General features: G+C 43.8%; 1 protein-coding gene and 1 long non-coding RNA gene across 4 annotated transcripts in view; one reads left to right on the forward strand and one right to left on the reverse strand.

Moving 5' to 3' along the window:
* Positions 1–645: 645 nt before the first annotated feature.
* On the reverse strand, positions 646–4,804 carry LOC141276512 (uncharacterized). The gene is made up of 3 exons (XR_012326198.1): positions 4,781–4,804; positions 4,428–4,550; positions 646–749 (listed from the first exon to the last, which is right to left on the reverse strand). It is a non-coding gene; the product is annotated as an uncharacterized lncRNA (long non-coding RNA).
* A 15-nt stretch (positions 4,805–4,819) lies between these two features.
* The window catches only part of KIZ (kizuna centrosomal protein), a 111,706-nt gene continuing 99,826 nt past the window's right edge, over positions 4,820–16,699 (forward strand). For all 3 annotated transcript variants that reach the window (XM_004310780.4, XM_019927553.3, XM_019927552.3), the window contains exons 1-3: positions 4,820–4,952; positions 10,504–10,566; positions 13,985–14,147. In XM_004310780.4, the coding sequence (XP_004310828.2) occupies positions 4,864–4,952; positions 10,504–10,566; positions 13,985–14,147 (315 nt within the window). In that variant the 5' untranslated portion in view covers positions 4,820–4,863. The remainder of the gene's footprint in view (positions 4,953–10,503; positions 10,567–13,984; positions 14,148–16,699) is intronic.

Genomic DNA, 16,699 nt, shown 5'->3' on the forward strand with positions numbered 1-16,699 from the left:
CTAAAGAAGTTTACACGTAAAATTAACAATCACACCTGTCCTCCTGATCACTATAACCTCCCACCAATGATGGTATCTCACCTTCTAGCTCCTGCTTTCCACTTCCTGGTGACTCATGACCTCCTCCTCTCCCTCACCATGCTTAACCATCTTTCTACTTTATCTCTAGAGCTTCACTGTTCAACACAGGAGTCAGTAGATACATGTCCTCTACAATTGTAATTTTAACAAGTTAAAATAAAATGAAATTTAAAATTCAATTCCAGGGTTGCGGTAGCTACATTAAAGTACTCAACAGTCACATGTGGCTTGTGGCTACCATACTGGACAGCACAGAGTAGAACATTTCTATCATTGCTGAAGGTTCCAGTGGACAGAGGTGCTCTAGACGTTTCTTCACTATAGCTTTGCCTTTGCTATCTAGGCCTCTCTCCTCAGACTTTGACTCTGAATCTCAGAGCTCCAGGTTTGCAGTCTCCTTGACCATCTGGATAGTCATATATATCCTCATTGAGAATGTTGCAAAAAGATAGTTTGATGCATTTGTGTAATTCTTGCATGGAATGCTTGTGTATTGCTCAGGATAAGTAATGTTAGCTGCTGAAACGAACAACTCCAAAAGATCAGTGACTCAACACAATAAAGGTTTATTTCTTGCCCAAGTTACAGTCCCGTACTCTTTACAGCCATTCACTCTTCTTCCAGGGCCTCAGAGTTCTCCACTGGGTCCTCTGCATCCAGCTGCCCACCTAATGAAAAGTGGGGAAGACAGTACAGGATGTTCAGGGGCCAGGTCTGGAAGTGGCTGCATCACTTCTGTTCACATTTCATTGCCCAGCCTGGGTCAAACAGACCCATCTCACTGCTAAAAATGTAGTCTTTCCAAGGGCCAAGGAGGAAAATTAACAGAATGGTGAACACAAAATGTTGTATCACAGCATGTAGAAAAAAAGCATTCCTAGGTCAAGGGATACTATTTCCCCCAACAATGAACTATGTATATGTAAAAACCCTTCTGGGTCACACAGTATATATGTTTACACATCTCATACAAGGAAAATAAAAAGTATCAGTAACTATCAAATGATGAGTTTCAAGGCCATATAGAATGGAGGCTAAGAAAGGATGGGCTTGGGAATTGGAAAAAGTCTGTTTGAATTCCAACACTACCACTAACTGGCCAAGAACACACTGGCAGTGTGATCTTAGGCCAGTTGCTTAAACTTGCAGGGCGCTCAGAGGACTCATGGGGTTTAAATGCGGCAGTAAATGCTTACGTTAGTGTAGACGCTCAGTGGCAGGTGGGGCTACATACACACACACATGTGATGTCACGGCCTTTCCCCCACCTTCTGAGTCAGATCTACCTACAAACTGTGTAGTAATTGCAAAATGAAATACTTTCCCGTGTTCATGTCTGTTATAGGTTGAATTGTGTAGCCCCCACAAACTCCCCCAATTCATATGTTGAAGTCCTAACTCCCAGTACCTCAGAATGTGACCTTCGTTGGAAGCAGGGTCATTGCAGATCTAATTAGTTAAGATGAGGTCATACTGGAGGAAGGTGGACCCCTAATCCAATATGACTGGTATCCTTATAAAAGGGGAAATCTGGAGACATACATGCACACAGGAGGAATGCCATGTGAAGATAAAGGCTGGGATTGAGTGAGGCATCTACTAAGCCTAGGAATGCAAAAGATGGCCAGCAAGCCACCAGAAGCTAGAGGAGAGGCATGCAATAGACTCTCCCTCACTGCTCTCAGAAGGAACCAATCCTGCCAACACATTGATCTCAGACTTTTGACCTCCAGAGCTATGAGACAATAAATTTCTGTTGTTTAAGCCACCCGGTTTGTGGTACTCTATCATGGCAGCCCTAGGAAACTAATATAATATCCAAGCAGTTATTGACTCATATACACAGAATTTAATCTTTAAATTGCAGGTGTTCACATTTTTGTAAAATGCTAATTTCAACATATTTCCAAAATCAATTTTCCATCCATTAATTCAACTGTTTTAGAGCTACAAAAACAGCAACTTCATAGGGGTCACCCTAAGATCCATATGAGTACCGGGATGAAACATTGGCTTTTCTTGCTGTTTGCTTAATGGGGCTGTTAGAGACCTATCTTTGGAACTAGGCTCATTAATATTACACAAATGATCGGTTGTATGACCTTAGCCAAGTCCCTTGTCTGCCCTGAACTCTTTTCCTCCTCTAAAAAATACGAGAGTGAGGCTACATTCCTTAACTAACTTCCAGCTAAGACATTCTTTGGCTTAAAAGAAACCTGGCCCATCTAGGAAGACTTGATGGCCTGTGGTCCAGGTGAGCTGAAAGCAGAACTGCTTACAGAAATCAGCTCTGCTAATATAAGGGGATTTAAGAACAATGTTAAAGGAGAGTGCACCAGCAAATTAAATATTCAAAGTGAAGAACTCTGAATTTATTAAAAGTCTGTCACCATTGAGAACGCATAATTTTAGCATAAATACTCTAGAAATATTCATTTAATTTGCTAGGTGTTACTGTTAATAAATGGATCCTGCATCTAGATTGTCATATGTCATTAATAAATCAACCAAAGAATGCAAATTATAATTATTTTGAATTATCTATTTACTGCTTAATTATATTTAATTTTAGACTCTTCTAAAATGGCCGAATAAAAATTTTGGATGCTAAATGACTGTCTTATCTGCTTACTCTGTGTATTTGCTGAAAATAATTAGTTATATTAATTGGAGATTTTTTTCCTTAAAAAACTAATATGGGTAGGGATGGTCCTAAATAAAATATCACCATACATGCATTTTTTTGGCCAGGGTTGTAGTAAAATATTGTTTGCACTAAGATCAGTAAGCAAACCTTTGCTCACTACCATGGGATCAACTTGGTATAATGTGACATAACAACTAAATAAACGTAACATCAGTACTACCCTTAGATTCAGGCAAGAGGCCCTACCTGGGCTTCTATACATTACAGAGCCTGTTCTGGACTTTGTCTGGCCATGCCACTCCATACAAGGCGAGAAGGCCCCAGCGCCAGGGGACATGCCTACCTGGAGGTCTCATACACACACACACACACACACACACACACACACACACACACACGTCCTTCTAGGACACACTCCAGGTGTCCATCACCCGGACATCCCCTGGTCAAAGGGGCCTAAGCTCCTTTCCAAGGCCTTTAAAGACCTCTTTCCTGGGTCCTTCTTGCTAGGATGACCGTCACTGGTGTGCTTACCCTTCAGCCTGAGAAGTGGCCAAGAGGAGGTTGAGGTGGGGATGAGGACAGAGCTAGGACTTGTGGACTGGTATGGGGAGGGGGATACTGGGGTGGGGGCCGGTAAGGCTGGGTAAGGAGTCAGAAAACTAAATTCCCCTGTATGAATTCTCCCCTTTTATGAAGGCACATTGGTCAAGGTAGGAGGGACCATATTTTATCTACAATTTGTCATCTTGATTTTTAATTGTTTAATATTTTGACAGATGGCATGAGGGTCTCCATTCATCCTCTTGCCCTGGACCTAGCAAATGTGAAGAGAAGGCTGAGTAACATCATCATTTTACACTGCAGACCTTTGAATGGCCCATCTCTCTTGCTGATGATCTATTTCCTAGTTTGTCACACCTAGCACACAAGTAAGTGAAATTAATGACAAAGAAAAAACAAAAGAAGTGAAGAATAAGAGACTAAAGAAATTCTATAGTTTCTTTTTTCCTGCCCTGTGGGTTTCAGAATACAGTTATGGTTCTTCAGAAAGCTTTTCCCCAAAGTTGGTGATGATGATGATGATAAAAACTGATGCTTCTTCCTATGTGCTGGGACCCCTTCTAAACACTTACACACATTAATGAATCTCATCATTATAGAAACGACATAGGTGGGTCCTGTAGTAACAGCCTCCCAGTTTTACATACGAGGAACCCTGGGGGTAAAGAGGGTGATTTGTACGTGGTCACACAGCTGGGCAGTGGAAGAACGGATTGGAGCTCAGGCAGCGGGCTCCAGAGTCCCTGATGAAGTATTGTACAGGGCGTTTGTCCACTGAGCTCTGTCTGCACAAATGTCAGCTTTGCAAGCAACTTGCTGGCAACTTCCCCCTCTTCACCAGCCAGCAATGTGATCTGCAGCCTTAGCCACAGCCTCAGGGTCAGCACGGGCTTTCAACTAACGGGGTCTACTGCCAGGGTTGAGCATAGCTGCTTAGGACTGAGGATTTTGTCTTTTTCGTGTTTTGTTTTGCTTTTAAGCGCTGGTAGGAAAACAAACAGCACTGTGCCCAGCACTCAGCAAATACTGGTAAGAAGGGAAGGAAGGAGAGAATTCACCTGGTAAAGTTAAAGCAGTTTGATGCCAAAGACAAAAATGATCAGGTGTTTACTCCCGCCCAGCCTCCATCCTCTACCTAGGGGATGGGGATCACGCGGTCGGCTTCAGACCTGGCCTTCAGAGAAGGAACCCGCCCGAAGGAGGGCCAGGGTCTCTCCCACGAGAACTCCGAACGGTTGGGGTAGAAGAAGACACCAGCCTCGAAGCAAAGAGGCCTGGGCACTGAGTCGCAACGCCGCCTCTTCTTCGCCGGCGGGCACCCCGCCCTCTCCCACGGCGCCCCGCCCCTCCTAGCCGTCTGCCCCGCCTCCTCCCCGCTCCTCCGTGGCGCCACGACCCCAGGAAGTTGCCCCACCCCTCACGGCGCCGTGCCCCCGCCCCTCCACGGCGCCCCGCCCAACCCGTGCGGCGTCGGGGCGCAGCGTCTACCCGCGGTGCATGGTGGGGCCGTTGCTTCGGACAACTCGGGCCTCGCCCGCCCGGAGGCTGTGAGGAGTGGTTGCGGCGGCGGAATGCACCGGGCCTCCGCGCCGTCCGCGCCCCTGGCGAGCCCCGACTACTACGAAAGGCTGGGCCGCCTCCAGCACGGGCTGCGGGACAGGTACGGCCTACCCGGGGCGGGGGCGGGGAGTCGGCCGGCCCAAGGGTCCGCCGGAGCCCTGCCCCCTGTTCCTTTCTGCTGCCCCCACCCGCGGTTCCCCTGGGCCCGGGTCCAGTCCTGCGACGCCCCCCGCCCCCCCCCCGCCTCGAGCTCCCGGAGGGGCCTGGAGGACGGAGTTTACCAGAGACACCTCCTTATGGGCAGTATCCCGCGGGAGCGTGCGGCCGTGTCACTGAATGTGCCCAGAAGTGAGAGCGGGAGTCTCCTGCCTGTCACTCTCAATCCAGCCCGTGAATTTCTCTGGTCCCCTTCCACACGCCCCCTCCCCGGCTCTTCACATTCTCATGCCACCCTGACAGCTGCGCTGCATCAGTGATGACAGGTCCAGGAACGCAGGCGGGAGAGTGTGTGTGTCAAACGTGTGCCCTGTTTAAATGAAGGAGGCTTTTTTGTGGGGCCAGATCTCCAGCGAAGGGATGACATTTCCAGCGGGAGAAGCCCAGCTTTCAGAGGGTTCATGATACCTTGATTAAGACATGAAAGATGAGAACCACTGAAGAACAACTTGATCACATAAAGAGAGAAAATTATAAAGCAATTTACGATAAATAACTACATAAAAGATAGGCTGTTGAAATTATTATTCAGTTGCTAAATTAATTGGAGTTGGAAATCTCATTAGTTGACAAGAAAGGAAATAGATTTTTGGATCTCTTGATAAACAAAACGTTTAATGAGTGTTAAAAGTTACAAAATCATTTTAGTGAAGAGAGCTGTGTGTGTGATGATTCTAAAATGACAATAATTACATGGAAGGTAAAGGCAGAAGTTACTGGTTTTGAAAAGGAATTATGTTCAACCTATGCTAGAGTTAATTCTTGTTTAATATTTATAGAGCATCTACAAGAGGCTTCCTTAATCATTCTCACTGTATTTACCCCTGAATCCTTTTCTACATCCTGTTTTCTTTCTGACATACCACTACTCACGCACCCACTCACCTCACCTCCAACTTAAAAAAAAAATCACTTCCTGCAGTGCCTTCATTAAGAGACAAGATAGTGCTCTGTGCTTTGGTACACTTACAGTGCTCTGTGTTCTGTTAAAAAAGTGGCTTAGTTACCCCAGGCCTTTAGTTATTTGCATTTCTTAACCCAAGTTCTAATTTTAAAATGTTACTGGTTCAAATGGCATTTTTAAAAAAAAACTAATTGTGAGTTATCATTTTTGCTTCCTGTGCTAGGAACATCTGGCTGTTTATAGTCCTTATGGTATAATTTCTGTGTAATGATTATTACTCACTTTATGTCTAACACGTAATGCTTTCACTGTTAAGCGAGGTGAGGCTGTTGAAATTATATAAGGAATTTGAGTCAAATTTTACAGCCTATTCATGGTTCTGCCTTTGGAGGTTTGTTTCATTTTTAAGTCAGTACAAATTTGTTACTGTGTGTATTCATTTTTCATTTTAAAAGTCCATAACTAGGGCTTCCCTGGTGACGCAGTGGTTGAGAGTCCACCTGCCGATCCAGGGGACTAGGGTTCGTGCCGTGGTCTGGGAAGATCCTACGTGCCGCGGAGTGGCTGGGCCCGCGAGCCATGGCCACTGAGCCTGCGCGTCCGGAGCCTGTGCTCTGCGACGGGAGAGGCCACAACAGTGAGAGGCCCGCGTACTGCAAAAAAAAAAAAAAGTCCATAACTAACTCTAATGCATAGTTAATAAGTACAGAGGCAAATCACTTCGGATACAAAGAAAACTGCAGGACAGCTGTGGAAACCTAGGTTCTAGTCCACCAACAGTTGTGTGATCTTGAGCTGGTCATTCAGCTCCCCTGACCTGCCTTTGTCACCAGAAATGAGGGGCCTTGAATACTATGTAAAGTAAGGCCACAGCTTTTTTTTCTCTAGTAGAGCAATGAGCCTTAAAGTAAAAAAAAGTCTAAAGCTGTTAGTTTTGCAAAGCAGCAAGCAATGAATATTATCGTCTGTATCCCATCTGAGTATTTGTATGTACCTGTTTGTTTGTTTGACCAATCCCTGTGACCATAAGGACCTTTATCTCCTTAAAACTCTAGAGTCATTTCAAAGGCTGCAACCCCGGGTAGTCACAGCTGATTTGTCAGTCTGAAAATGTCCTGGGAATGGTAGAGAAAAACAACTTGCCCTTTCTTAGTCCTCTTAGAGGTGGGTTATTGCAGTGTTAGCTGGTCTAATAACTGGGCCCTCCCCTTGTAAGTGGTGTATTTCTAACCCAAATTGTCTTAGCCGTACTCACACATAGATGTAATTTTATATTCTAAATTTTTTCCTTTTTGTATACAGTGTTTTCTCTGCATCATGGCAAAAGCCAGTCACTGAATCTAAAACAGCCTGATGGAGTGACTTGTTACAGTATGTTCAGTGCCACAAGCATGGTAGCAACATGAAAGTGGAATCGACTCTTACAATTATATAAAAACATCCCTTGAAAAAGGCCCATTAACCAGCCCCAGTTTTTTCAATGCCAATATTGATTCAGAGTGAGATATCATAATAGTCCAGAAATTGATGCTGAGATATTAGTTGAGTAAAGCTGAAGATGGTATTGAGACAAAAATAGAATAATAAGCAGCTTACAAGGAGAAAACTAAACCCCGTGGCTATACTTTAAGGAGCACCCAGCTGTGTAAAACTTTGAAAGGTCCAGGTCAGAGATGCAGGTGATTGAAACCGGGGCCTATGGATACACATCTCAGGGCTGGGTGTTTAAAGATTCTGAAATAGAGATTTAAGATGCAGCAGTTCGGGCTTCCCTGGTGGCGCAGTGGTTGAGAGTCCACCTGCCGATGCAGGGGACACGGTTTTGTGCCCCGGTCCAGGAAGATCCCACATGCCGCGGAGTGGCTGGGCCCGTGAGCCATGGCCGCTGAGCCTGCACGTCCAGAACCTGTGTGGAGAGGCCACAACAGTGAGAGGCCCACGTACCAAAAAAAAAAAAAAAAAAGATGCAGCAGTTCTAAGATGATCTTCCCAATAAGCCTTTCTCTGGCTTTTTATTGGGGTAAATATTTTAAGTCTTGAATTTAAAATAGATATGAAAGTCAGTGTCGGGGGCACTGCAGCTTGGATGTGTTTAGAAAATGGGCCTGTGAAGAAGAGTTAATGAGATCAGCATCATTTTGCCTGGAATTAGAAGGCCAAGAGGTGTTTGTGATTTTTCAGTGTTTGAAGGGTCGCAGTAGAGAAGTAAGACCAGTGGATGTCTGTATGTACTGAAGACAGAGCAGGAACACGGAAGTTTTACATTCATTATTGAAAAGAACTTTCTGCTTGGGAGGTGATGGATTCCCATAAAGCTGGTGGTCCTTTTTCGTTCGAGGTCACGGGCAAATTTTTAAAATTATTTTGAAAAAAGTTCAAGCTTACAGAAAAGTTGCAAGAATAGGACAAAGACCTCTAATATTCCCCTCACCAGATTCCTCAACTCCTTAACATTTTATTTCTTTTTACCTTTCTGTTTGTCTCTCTGCCTGTCTATGTGAAAGCATGAGACTTCTTTGAACCATTTGAGAATTGCAGATATGATGTCCCTTACATGATCACTGTATAACCCTTCTAATCAGGAAACTAACTTTGATATACCAATCCACAGGCCCCAGTCACAGTTCACCAACTGTCCTAACACTTTTTTCTTTTCTGATCCAGGACCCACCTGTGAACCAGTGTTGCCATGTCTCTCCATTCTATCCCAGTCTGGAACCATTCCTCCATCCTACCCTGTCTTTCGTGTTCCTGACAGTTTCATAGAATAAAGCTCTCATCCCAGAGGGTGATCCTCAAGCTGGATCCGTCTGATGGTTCCTCATGACCAGACGGTGATCATGTTTTCTTGGCAGGAATACCACAGAAGTGAATCATGACATCAGGGGCAAGGTCACAACTGCATTTAAGGGTCTTTCTGTCCCCATAATTTAATGGCAAATTGCTTACACTGTCCAGTCAATCACTCTTCATTATCATATTGATCATGAAACCTTAGAAGGGGAATAAATATTTCTAACAGGGAAGCAGTTATACCACGTTTCCTTCACTTCTCTTCCAAGTCCAGTCTTCTTAATGAGAAAGTAAAGATCTGTGTGAAGCTACTAATTTAAAAATTTGTGATTCTGTAATCTTTTTCTTGTTTAAACATAGGCACACCCCAACCAAGGAATGGATTGTGTTCCCCAAGCAAAGACTAGGTGTTTGGATTTTGGACACCATTGTCCCTTTAAAAGAATTTTGGTTAAATAGTGGTTTCCATTCTAGATTACAATAAGCAGAAAAATTTACTAAACCTGTAATATAGCTAACAGTGTAACTTTGGGGTTTTTTTTATAGGAGAAAATCGACTGAAGAAGCTAATAATTAAGGGCTCCCAAGTGGACGTGGCCTCGACCCTTTCCCTCAGGAGGCCAGCCTGAGCGCCCATCCTCCTCTGGACTCCTTTGATTCACAGTCTTTTGTTTTGTTTTGTTTTGTTTTTTAGCATTTTTCTCTTAGACATTATGTGATTTCTCATTCAGCCTTGGTTAATTAATGTCAACTTAGATTACCAGTTTGACTTCAGTTGAAGCTTGTACTTTGGTGGTCTTTGAGCAGAGCCATCTGTGGTTAAACCTCCAAGGGCTCTTTTTGAGACTGGGAAGGTTTGCTGTTCAGCAGTTTTACCCTCTAGCCCCTTGGTTTTGGCTGCTGCCACCTTTTCTGCTGTCCAGGTTCGCCTGCTTCTTGCCCAGGCTGGGTGTGCAGGTGGGCATGTCAGCTCTGTCCTCTAGCTTCCTGCCAGCACTTACCTGAACATCACAAGCTGTCTCTACTGGCGGTACCTCTGGGGACTAGCAGTCAGTGACGAATCATGGCGATGTTATCAAGTTATAAAAGAAAATGCCTTCAGTTCCAAGTAGTGGTGTCAGGGGACCTGGTCTCCCCCAAATGTGAGTAAGGCCAAGTCTGCTTCTCAGAGATCTCTTCCTAACTCAGCCACGTGGCCCTGCCCAGGCCTGTCTGGTTGAGAGCAGAGCGAGCCCCCAGCCTTCAGTCCAGGATGGATTTATGGAAGCCTTGTGTGTGGAACCCCCATTGTTCTCAGAGATGCTGGCCATGTTGTATTTTGCATATTTATCTTGTTTATTGTCTGCCCTTCCCCCTTGAATGTCACTGCCTGAGGGCAGGGACCTTGGTTGGCTCATTTACCAGGTCAGTCTTCACCTAGAGCAGAGCCTGGCTCACCACTGCACTCAATAAATAACTCTTGCTGAATGAATGAACCTGCTTCCCAGCCTTTTCTCACTACGTTTCCCTATTTACTTTGAGAATCTTGTTCTTTTTGCTTCATATTGATGTCCTTTTTGCCTTTTAGACTTCCCTAGTGACTGCTAAGTACTTTTGTGTCTTGAGTTTCAAATGCAGCTGGCGTTTTCTGCTTCTTAGAGAGGCCAGAGAAGCATTCTCACAGATCGTGTTCTAAATCTGCCTGCCTGTTACCGATCAGTGTAATTTATTCATAAAATACATTCTTTCTGTATTATAGTGAAAAGAAGAGATTGGACCTGGAAGGGAAACTCTATGAATATAATCAATCTGATACATGCAGGTAAGATATGACAAAGTTTTGAAACCAATTTGCCTAAATTAATCAAAATTTAACCCTAATATCAATATATGTTACAAATACCATAGTTGTAGTCCTGTTGCCGTTCCTTATTTCTAACGTGTAATCGTTTCAAGTAAACACTGCAATTTAATACAATCACTATTAAGTGTAAGAATAAATTTGATGGAAGTATAAGATAAAAATTATTGTATTTTCATTATTTGATATTGGTGTTATTTCAGGAATCTTTTGCTTAAAAAGCTTAAGAATAAGACACATTATAGTCTTACTTATCTTTTTGGTCACAATTTAAACACATTGAATCTGTGAATGATTGAGTCATAATTATTACAGCTGACCTTTCAACAAACTGTTGTAGGCAGGGTTACGTGGTGTCTCATTTGTTCATGGGTGTATGACAATGACTGTTAAAATTATTCTGAGCAGTGGATAATATACATATTATCCTTTTTAGGTTACTTACTCTAACATTAAGAGCAAACTCTTAATATTTTAATTATATTTTAAGGAAACTGAACTTTATCCTTAAGCCAAATATATGGTGTAACCTCCAATATTATTCATAGGAAAGTTCTCTGGCTGTGATAGAGTTAAGTTTGTGACGTATCCACTTCACAGTACGAGTGAGAAATGAAGACATCTCATCCAGAAGAGAGAGAAACCAAGAATACTTTAAAACCAAAGCACCCATCAGGTGCATTTTTCCTCATCTCCAAAATTATTCTTGCACTTTGGTTAGTGTCCATACTTCCAAAGCTACCAGAGTAGACAGCCATGTGTTTCTAGCGGCTCCAAAAGAGACAGGGAGAGTCAGCAAGACAGTGGAAGGAATAGCAGTGTTGTGGGTGCTGTGGCCTGAGAAGTAGGCCCTAAGTCTGAGAGGATCGTGGCAGTTGCCATTTTTCTAGCCCCTGACTACAGGGACAGAAGACAGGGCATAGACTCTTCCTACAGCCTGTTCCCAGGTGGCTTCCCGGCATAATGGTGGTAGGCCGGGTGAGATGAGAGACCAGTGGGAATCTTCACCAAGCTTCGGCTGGCTGAATTTGTTCCCCTCTCTCAGCCTCTTGTTTCCTGGAAGACAGAGGGTATGGTTTGCTAAAAATATGCTTTCTTGGCCCATAGGATAAAATCCAAACCATCTAACATGGCTGCCTCAACCTGATTCCCCCAGAAGGCAGAGTCTGAGACAAGTGTTAGTGTGTAGGTGGTCGTTTATTTTAGGAAGTGGTCACATAAAGGGCTGGGAAGAATGGAGTAGGAGCTGGTAACTGCTGTGGGCACCTGCAGCTCCATCTCTCTGCTCCTCCCAAGTGTCCATTCAAGGGAAGGAAGAGGGGGGCTCTTTACCTTTCGGTTCCTGACCCCCGTTGGTCAGGGCCATCTCAGGAGGTGTTAACTCCTCCGCACCTCCAGGCTTTCCCTGCTGCAAATTCAGAAAAGCAGCCCCGGGAAAGCAAGATACCATGGGCGGCGGATGCAGGTGCTGCCAGGTTGCTGCAGCCGTGGCTGCAGGAAGAAAAGCTAGGCCAGGAGGAGGTGAGGTGGTGCGGTGGTATACCAGAGCTTCTATTGTCTGCCCCTGTTTAGTTTTCATCATTACTATCTCTTGCCAGCCTCTCCCTAAAATTCTTCATGGACTGAATCCTCGGTTTCTGGAACGTGACAAGGTCTTGTATAGTGAAGCAGGTAGACTTTCTTGCCAGGTGCCTCTGTTTAGTCTCAGCCTTGCCAGCACTTAGCCAGGCAACCATGGGACAGTAACTTCAGTATTCTGTGCCTCTGTTTCTTCATCTGTCAAATGGGGATGGAGATAGTTATGAGAACTTAATAGAGCCTTAAAGCAGGGTCTGACCCAGAGTAAGCGTCAATAATTTATCGTTTATGACCATTTTTTGTCAGTTTCACTGTTACTCTTATTTATTGCCTCTGAGCTTTCCAACATGCTGTTTCCTCTGCCGGAATGTTTTCCCCTCATCTCACTCTTGCTTTCCCCAGTTTTGGGTTAACTGTTAATTCATCCTTCATGTCTCAGCTGAAAATTAATTTCCTTCCCTTTAGCTAGGTCACATTGCCCAGTCTTTAAGAGTCCCTTGCAGTTGTGCTCATAGCAGCCATCACACTATATTGTGTGTATCTAAGTTTTGTTTCCCTGTTGTCCCAAGCTGCATGGCTTTTGTATGCAGAGTGCTGACTGTATGAATGACTGCATGGAGGGCTGGATGACTTGATGTGGTCAGCTTCGAGGGTTAACGTGAGGGCGGGAGTGAAGCTAGACTTTGGGTGGAGAAGGCGTGGTTCCTATTGAACCTACTCCAGGTGGACTCTGGTCGCAGCCAGCAGCCTCCCCAAGTGCCTATGTGGGAAATTATGTCGGGTTCCACCTCTGTTACCGTCACTTGTGTTAAAAACGGCAGGCATGGACAGCAGTACACCCAGTCCTGAGTTTTTTGTTCGGAAGGAAAAATGGGGACAGCCAACCAAGATCAAAGCACAGAATTATTAGCACGATAAAGAGTTTCTTGAAAATTATTGGCTTAGAGGTGGGAGTTTAAGGTCTGTTGTTGTTTAATTTTTAACATCTCCAGCGTCTCTGCAAATCTGTTTTTGAGGGTGAACATTTTTATAGTTGGCAACTTATTTTCGCTTGATGAGAGAATGTTGAATAAGTAATTGAGCCAGCAGTGGAAAGGCTACATACCAGGTGCTCTTATGACTTAAATACTTGTGAAGAAGAAAGAGCTGAGAGGAGCAGTGTTGGTAATGAGGGGAGAGGGGCTGCACAGTTCTAGCCGCCCGCTGTGTCTTTTGATACTGCATTTTGGATGAGAGTCTCCAAAGGTTTCTTCACAATTTGAGTAGCGTGACAATCCATATATTGTTATAAAATACTTTCATAATACAGTATGTTATTGCAGTTTCTAAAAAAAATTTTAAGTACCTAAATGAGAACTTTTGGGGCATTTTAAATTTCAAAATTTCTTAATGTTTGTGGATTGTGGTGCATAGTTTGATTCTATTTCTGTATGAGCAGGTAGTTTTGAAATTGTCACATAAAAGAATGCCATTGGGCTGTTCATCTGAAAAGGGCCACCTAGGCACGGCTCTTGACACCACACTTAATTTTGAGAAAGAAATCCATATAAATCTGTATGTGTGAGTGGTGTAATGTGGTCTGGTATCCATTTCTCAGGAGAGTTATGCCTAGAGGTGATACCTCAGTGATGCTGCATTAATTTCCTCTCTAAAAATGCACATGCATCCTATCCTTTAGGCTGCAGCGTTTGGGTAAAATATCTTAGAATACATTGTCTCATTAACAATTTTGTTAAATTCTCCTCCTTAGAGTTGTTCAAGTCTAACTCCATCGTTTAAAAATCTGCTTTTATTCTTCTAGAGTTAAGCTGAAGTATTTAAAACTAAAGAAATACCTGAAGGAAATATGTGAATCAGAAAAGAAGGCTCGTACTCGAAACCAAGAATATTTAAAGCGGTTTGAGCGGGTCCAGGCTCACGTTGGACACTTTACCACAAATTCAGAGAAACTGCAAGAACTGAAGGTGACATCTCATTTTGTACTGTTTTCTTTTGTCCTTTTTAGCTAAGATTGGGACTAGTGAGTAGTAAGTTTCTGGTCCGTGGCAGTCACTGATGTTCAGTTGTTCACCCGTAGGTTAACTGTCAGTTTTCTCTGGGAATTAATTACCATGTGACCAGATTTTGATCAGAAAACTGGAGATTGCATTTTCTCAGATTTCTGCTTTAGTTGAGGAATTACTGGAACATCTATACTTTGTTACTCTACACAGGTAGTTAAACGGGCACGGCCTCTGGCCACACCTGACCTGGCGCCTGGCACATGGGATCTCTTGGCCTCAGGACTGAATTTGAGCAACATCAGGTTCCCTGTGGAGCCTGCTTCCTTCTTCAGAGGTTCTTTTTCTGTGGCCTGAGCCCCACTGTTCTGGGCAGGCCGGGTGTCAGGGGGAGACTGGGGGGAAGAACTGGCCCAAGGACTTCACCCTCACGCCCATCGACTCTGCGAGCCAGAACAGCCACGCCTTCCCTGCCCTCTCCGACCCTGGCCCCCACTCCCTTAGGCTGCCTGGCAACCTTCTGCTTTACAAACTGTGTCAAGCATGGAGGGCTAGGCCTTGTTTCTCACCATTTGTGCTGCTCAGGGCTTCTGCCCAACTTAACCCACCTGCATACTAGTTACCAGAGAAGTTGGCTTCAGCACTTCCCTTTCTTTTTTTTCCTCTCACAGTTTTCCCCTAGTACACAGGAAAAGAATTATTTAAGTACACAGGAAAAGAATTATTATAATGAACATTCATGCTGTGGTCTGAATGTTTGTGTCTCCCTGCCCAAATTCATATGTTGAAATCCTAACCTCCAAAAGTGATGTTATTAGTGGATGGGGCCTTTGAGAGGTGCTTAAATCACGAGGGTGGGGCTCTCATGAGCAGGATTAGTGCCTTGTAACAGAGGCTCCAGGGCACTCCTGGCCCCTTCCACCAGGTGAGGACACAGTGAGAAGGTGGTAGCTCTGAACCAGGAGGGGTCTGTCACCAGAAGGCAGCCGTGCTGACATCTTGTGGAGGACTTCCAGCCTCCACAACTGTGAGCAATACATATCAGTTGTTTATAAGGCACCCAGCCAGTGCAGTTTTATTACAGCAGCCTAAATGGACTAAGACAGCTCACGATCTAACTAGATGCAACAGTTGTAAATATTTTGCTGTATTTGCTTTGCCTGTGTCTGTGTATGTATGTTTTTTCCTGAGCCATTGAAAGTATGCAGCAGAACCCATGACATTTCTCCCCTAAATACTTGAGTGTGGATCCCTTAAGAACAAGAACAGTCTCCTCCATAATCATACCATTATCACACCTAAGAAAATTACTAATGATTCCATAATATTATTTAATATTCAGCCAATACTTCAGTTTCCACAGTTCCCTTCAAAAGTCTGTTTTTCCAGACCAGGAGCCAACTAGGGTACACATTACATTTGTTATTGTGTCTTTTTTAGTCTTTTAATCTAATTTGGTTTCCTACCAGTCTTCTTTGTTTTGTTTTTTTTTTTAAATGATACTGGCTTTTTGAAGAAGCCAGGCCAGTTGCTTGTAGAATGACTTACATTCTGAATTTGACTGGTTATTTTAACTTGTGGAGCATCCGCTGTGTTTCCTGTAAACTGGAAATTTGGTCTAGACTAGCACTGCCCAGTAGAACTTTGTGGTGATGGGAACCTTCTGTCTCGGTACTGATGCTGTCTAATACAGTAGCCACTAGCCGTACATGGCTACTGAGCACTTAACATGTAGCTTGTGACACTGAGGACTGAGTTTTTGTGTTAAATTTAGTTAATTAAATTTAAATAGTCACAGCTGAGGTTATACAGTCTACTGCATCCCGTCAGGAGGCTCATGAGCCATGATGTCAGGTGGTCTTGTTTGAGCCAGGCTGAGTTTGATGGCTTTGTTAACATGGTGACCTCTAGGTCTCTCTATTGTAAGGTACCTTTTTTCCCTTTGTAAATTAGTAAATAATCTGTGGAGTGGTGGCTTGACATCTTGGGAATACCTTGTTCCTCAACAGCCTTTTGCCTAGCGGTTTTAGAATCCATTAATGATGCCTGAATCAGTTATAGTGGAGGTTGTGAAATGGTGATTTTCTAATTTGATCTCATCTTTTACATTTGTTAGCTGGCATTCTTCTATGAAGAAGAGGTTTCTTTCCTTCTTTTTCTCCCTCTCTCTGTCTAAATGTCACTCTGGACTTGTGAATCTTTATTTAGTCATTATATTATCAATTACTGTAATTATTCTTCTGTTGCTTACATTCTCCCAAATTTTGCCAGTGAGAGTCTCTTCGAGTTGGCTCCTGTGTCCTTTTGACAAGATGTTCCAGGTTTACCTTATACTTCCCTGCCTCAGACTTGGAATTAGCCTCTTATCTGAGGAGCTGTGGTTCCTTTGGGTGGGTAGGGGTATTTAGAAACCAAGATCTGGAGGCTAGATGTGCTCAAGCAATAGTGAGTCTTAGCTACAGCACTCCAGGTTTTTCCTCCTAGTGTTCAAGTAGAATGCTTAAGGCTCAAAAAGC

Source organism: Tursiops truncatus, chromosome 15, assembly GCF_011762595.2.
Source record: "Tursiops truncatus isolate mTurTru1 chromosome 15, mTurTru1.mat.Y, whole genome shotgun sequence".
Lineage (NCBI taxonomy): Eukaryota > Metazoa > Chordata > Mammalia > Artiodactyla > Delphinidae > Tursiops > Tursiops truncatus.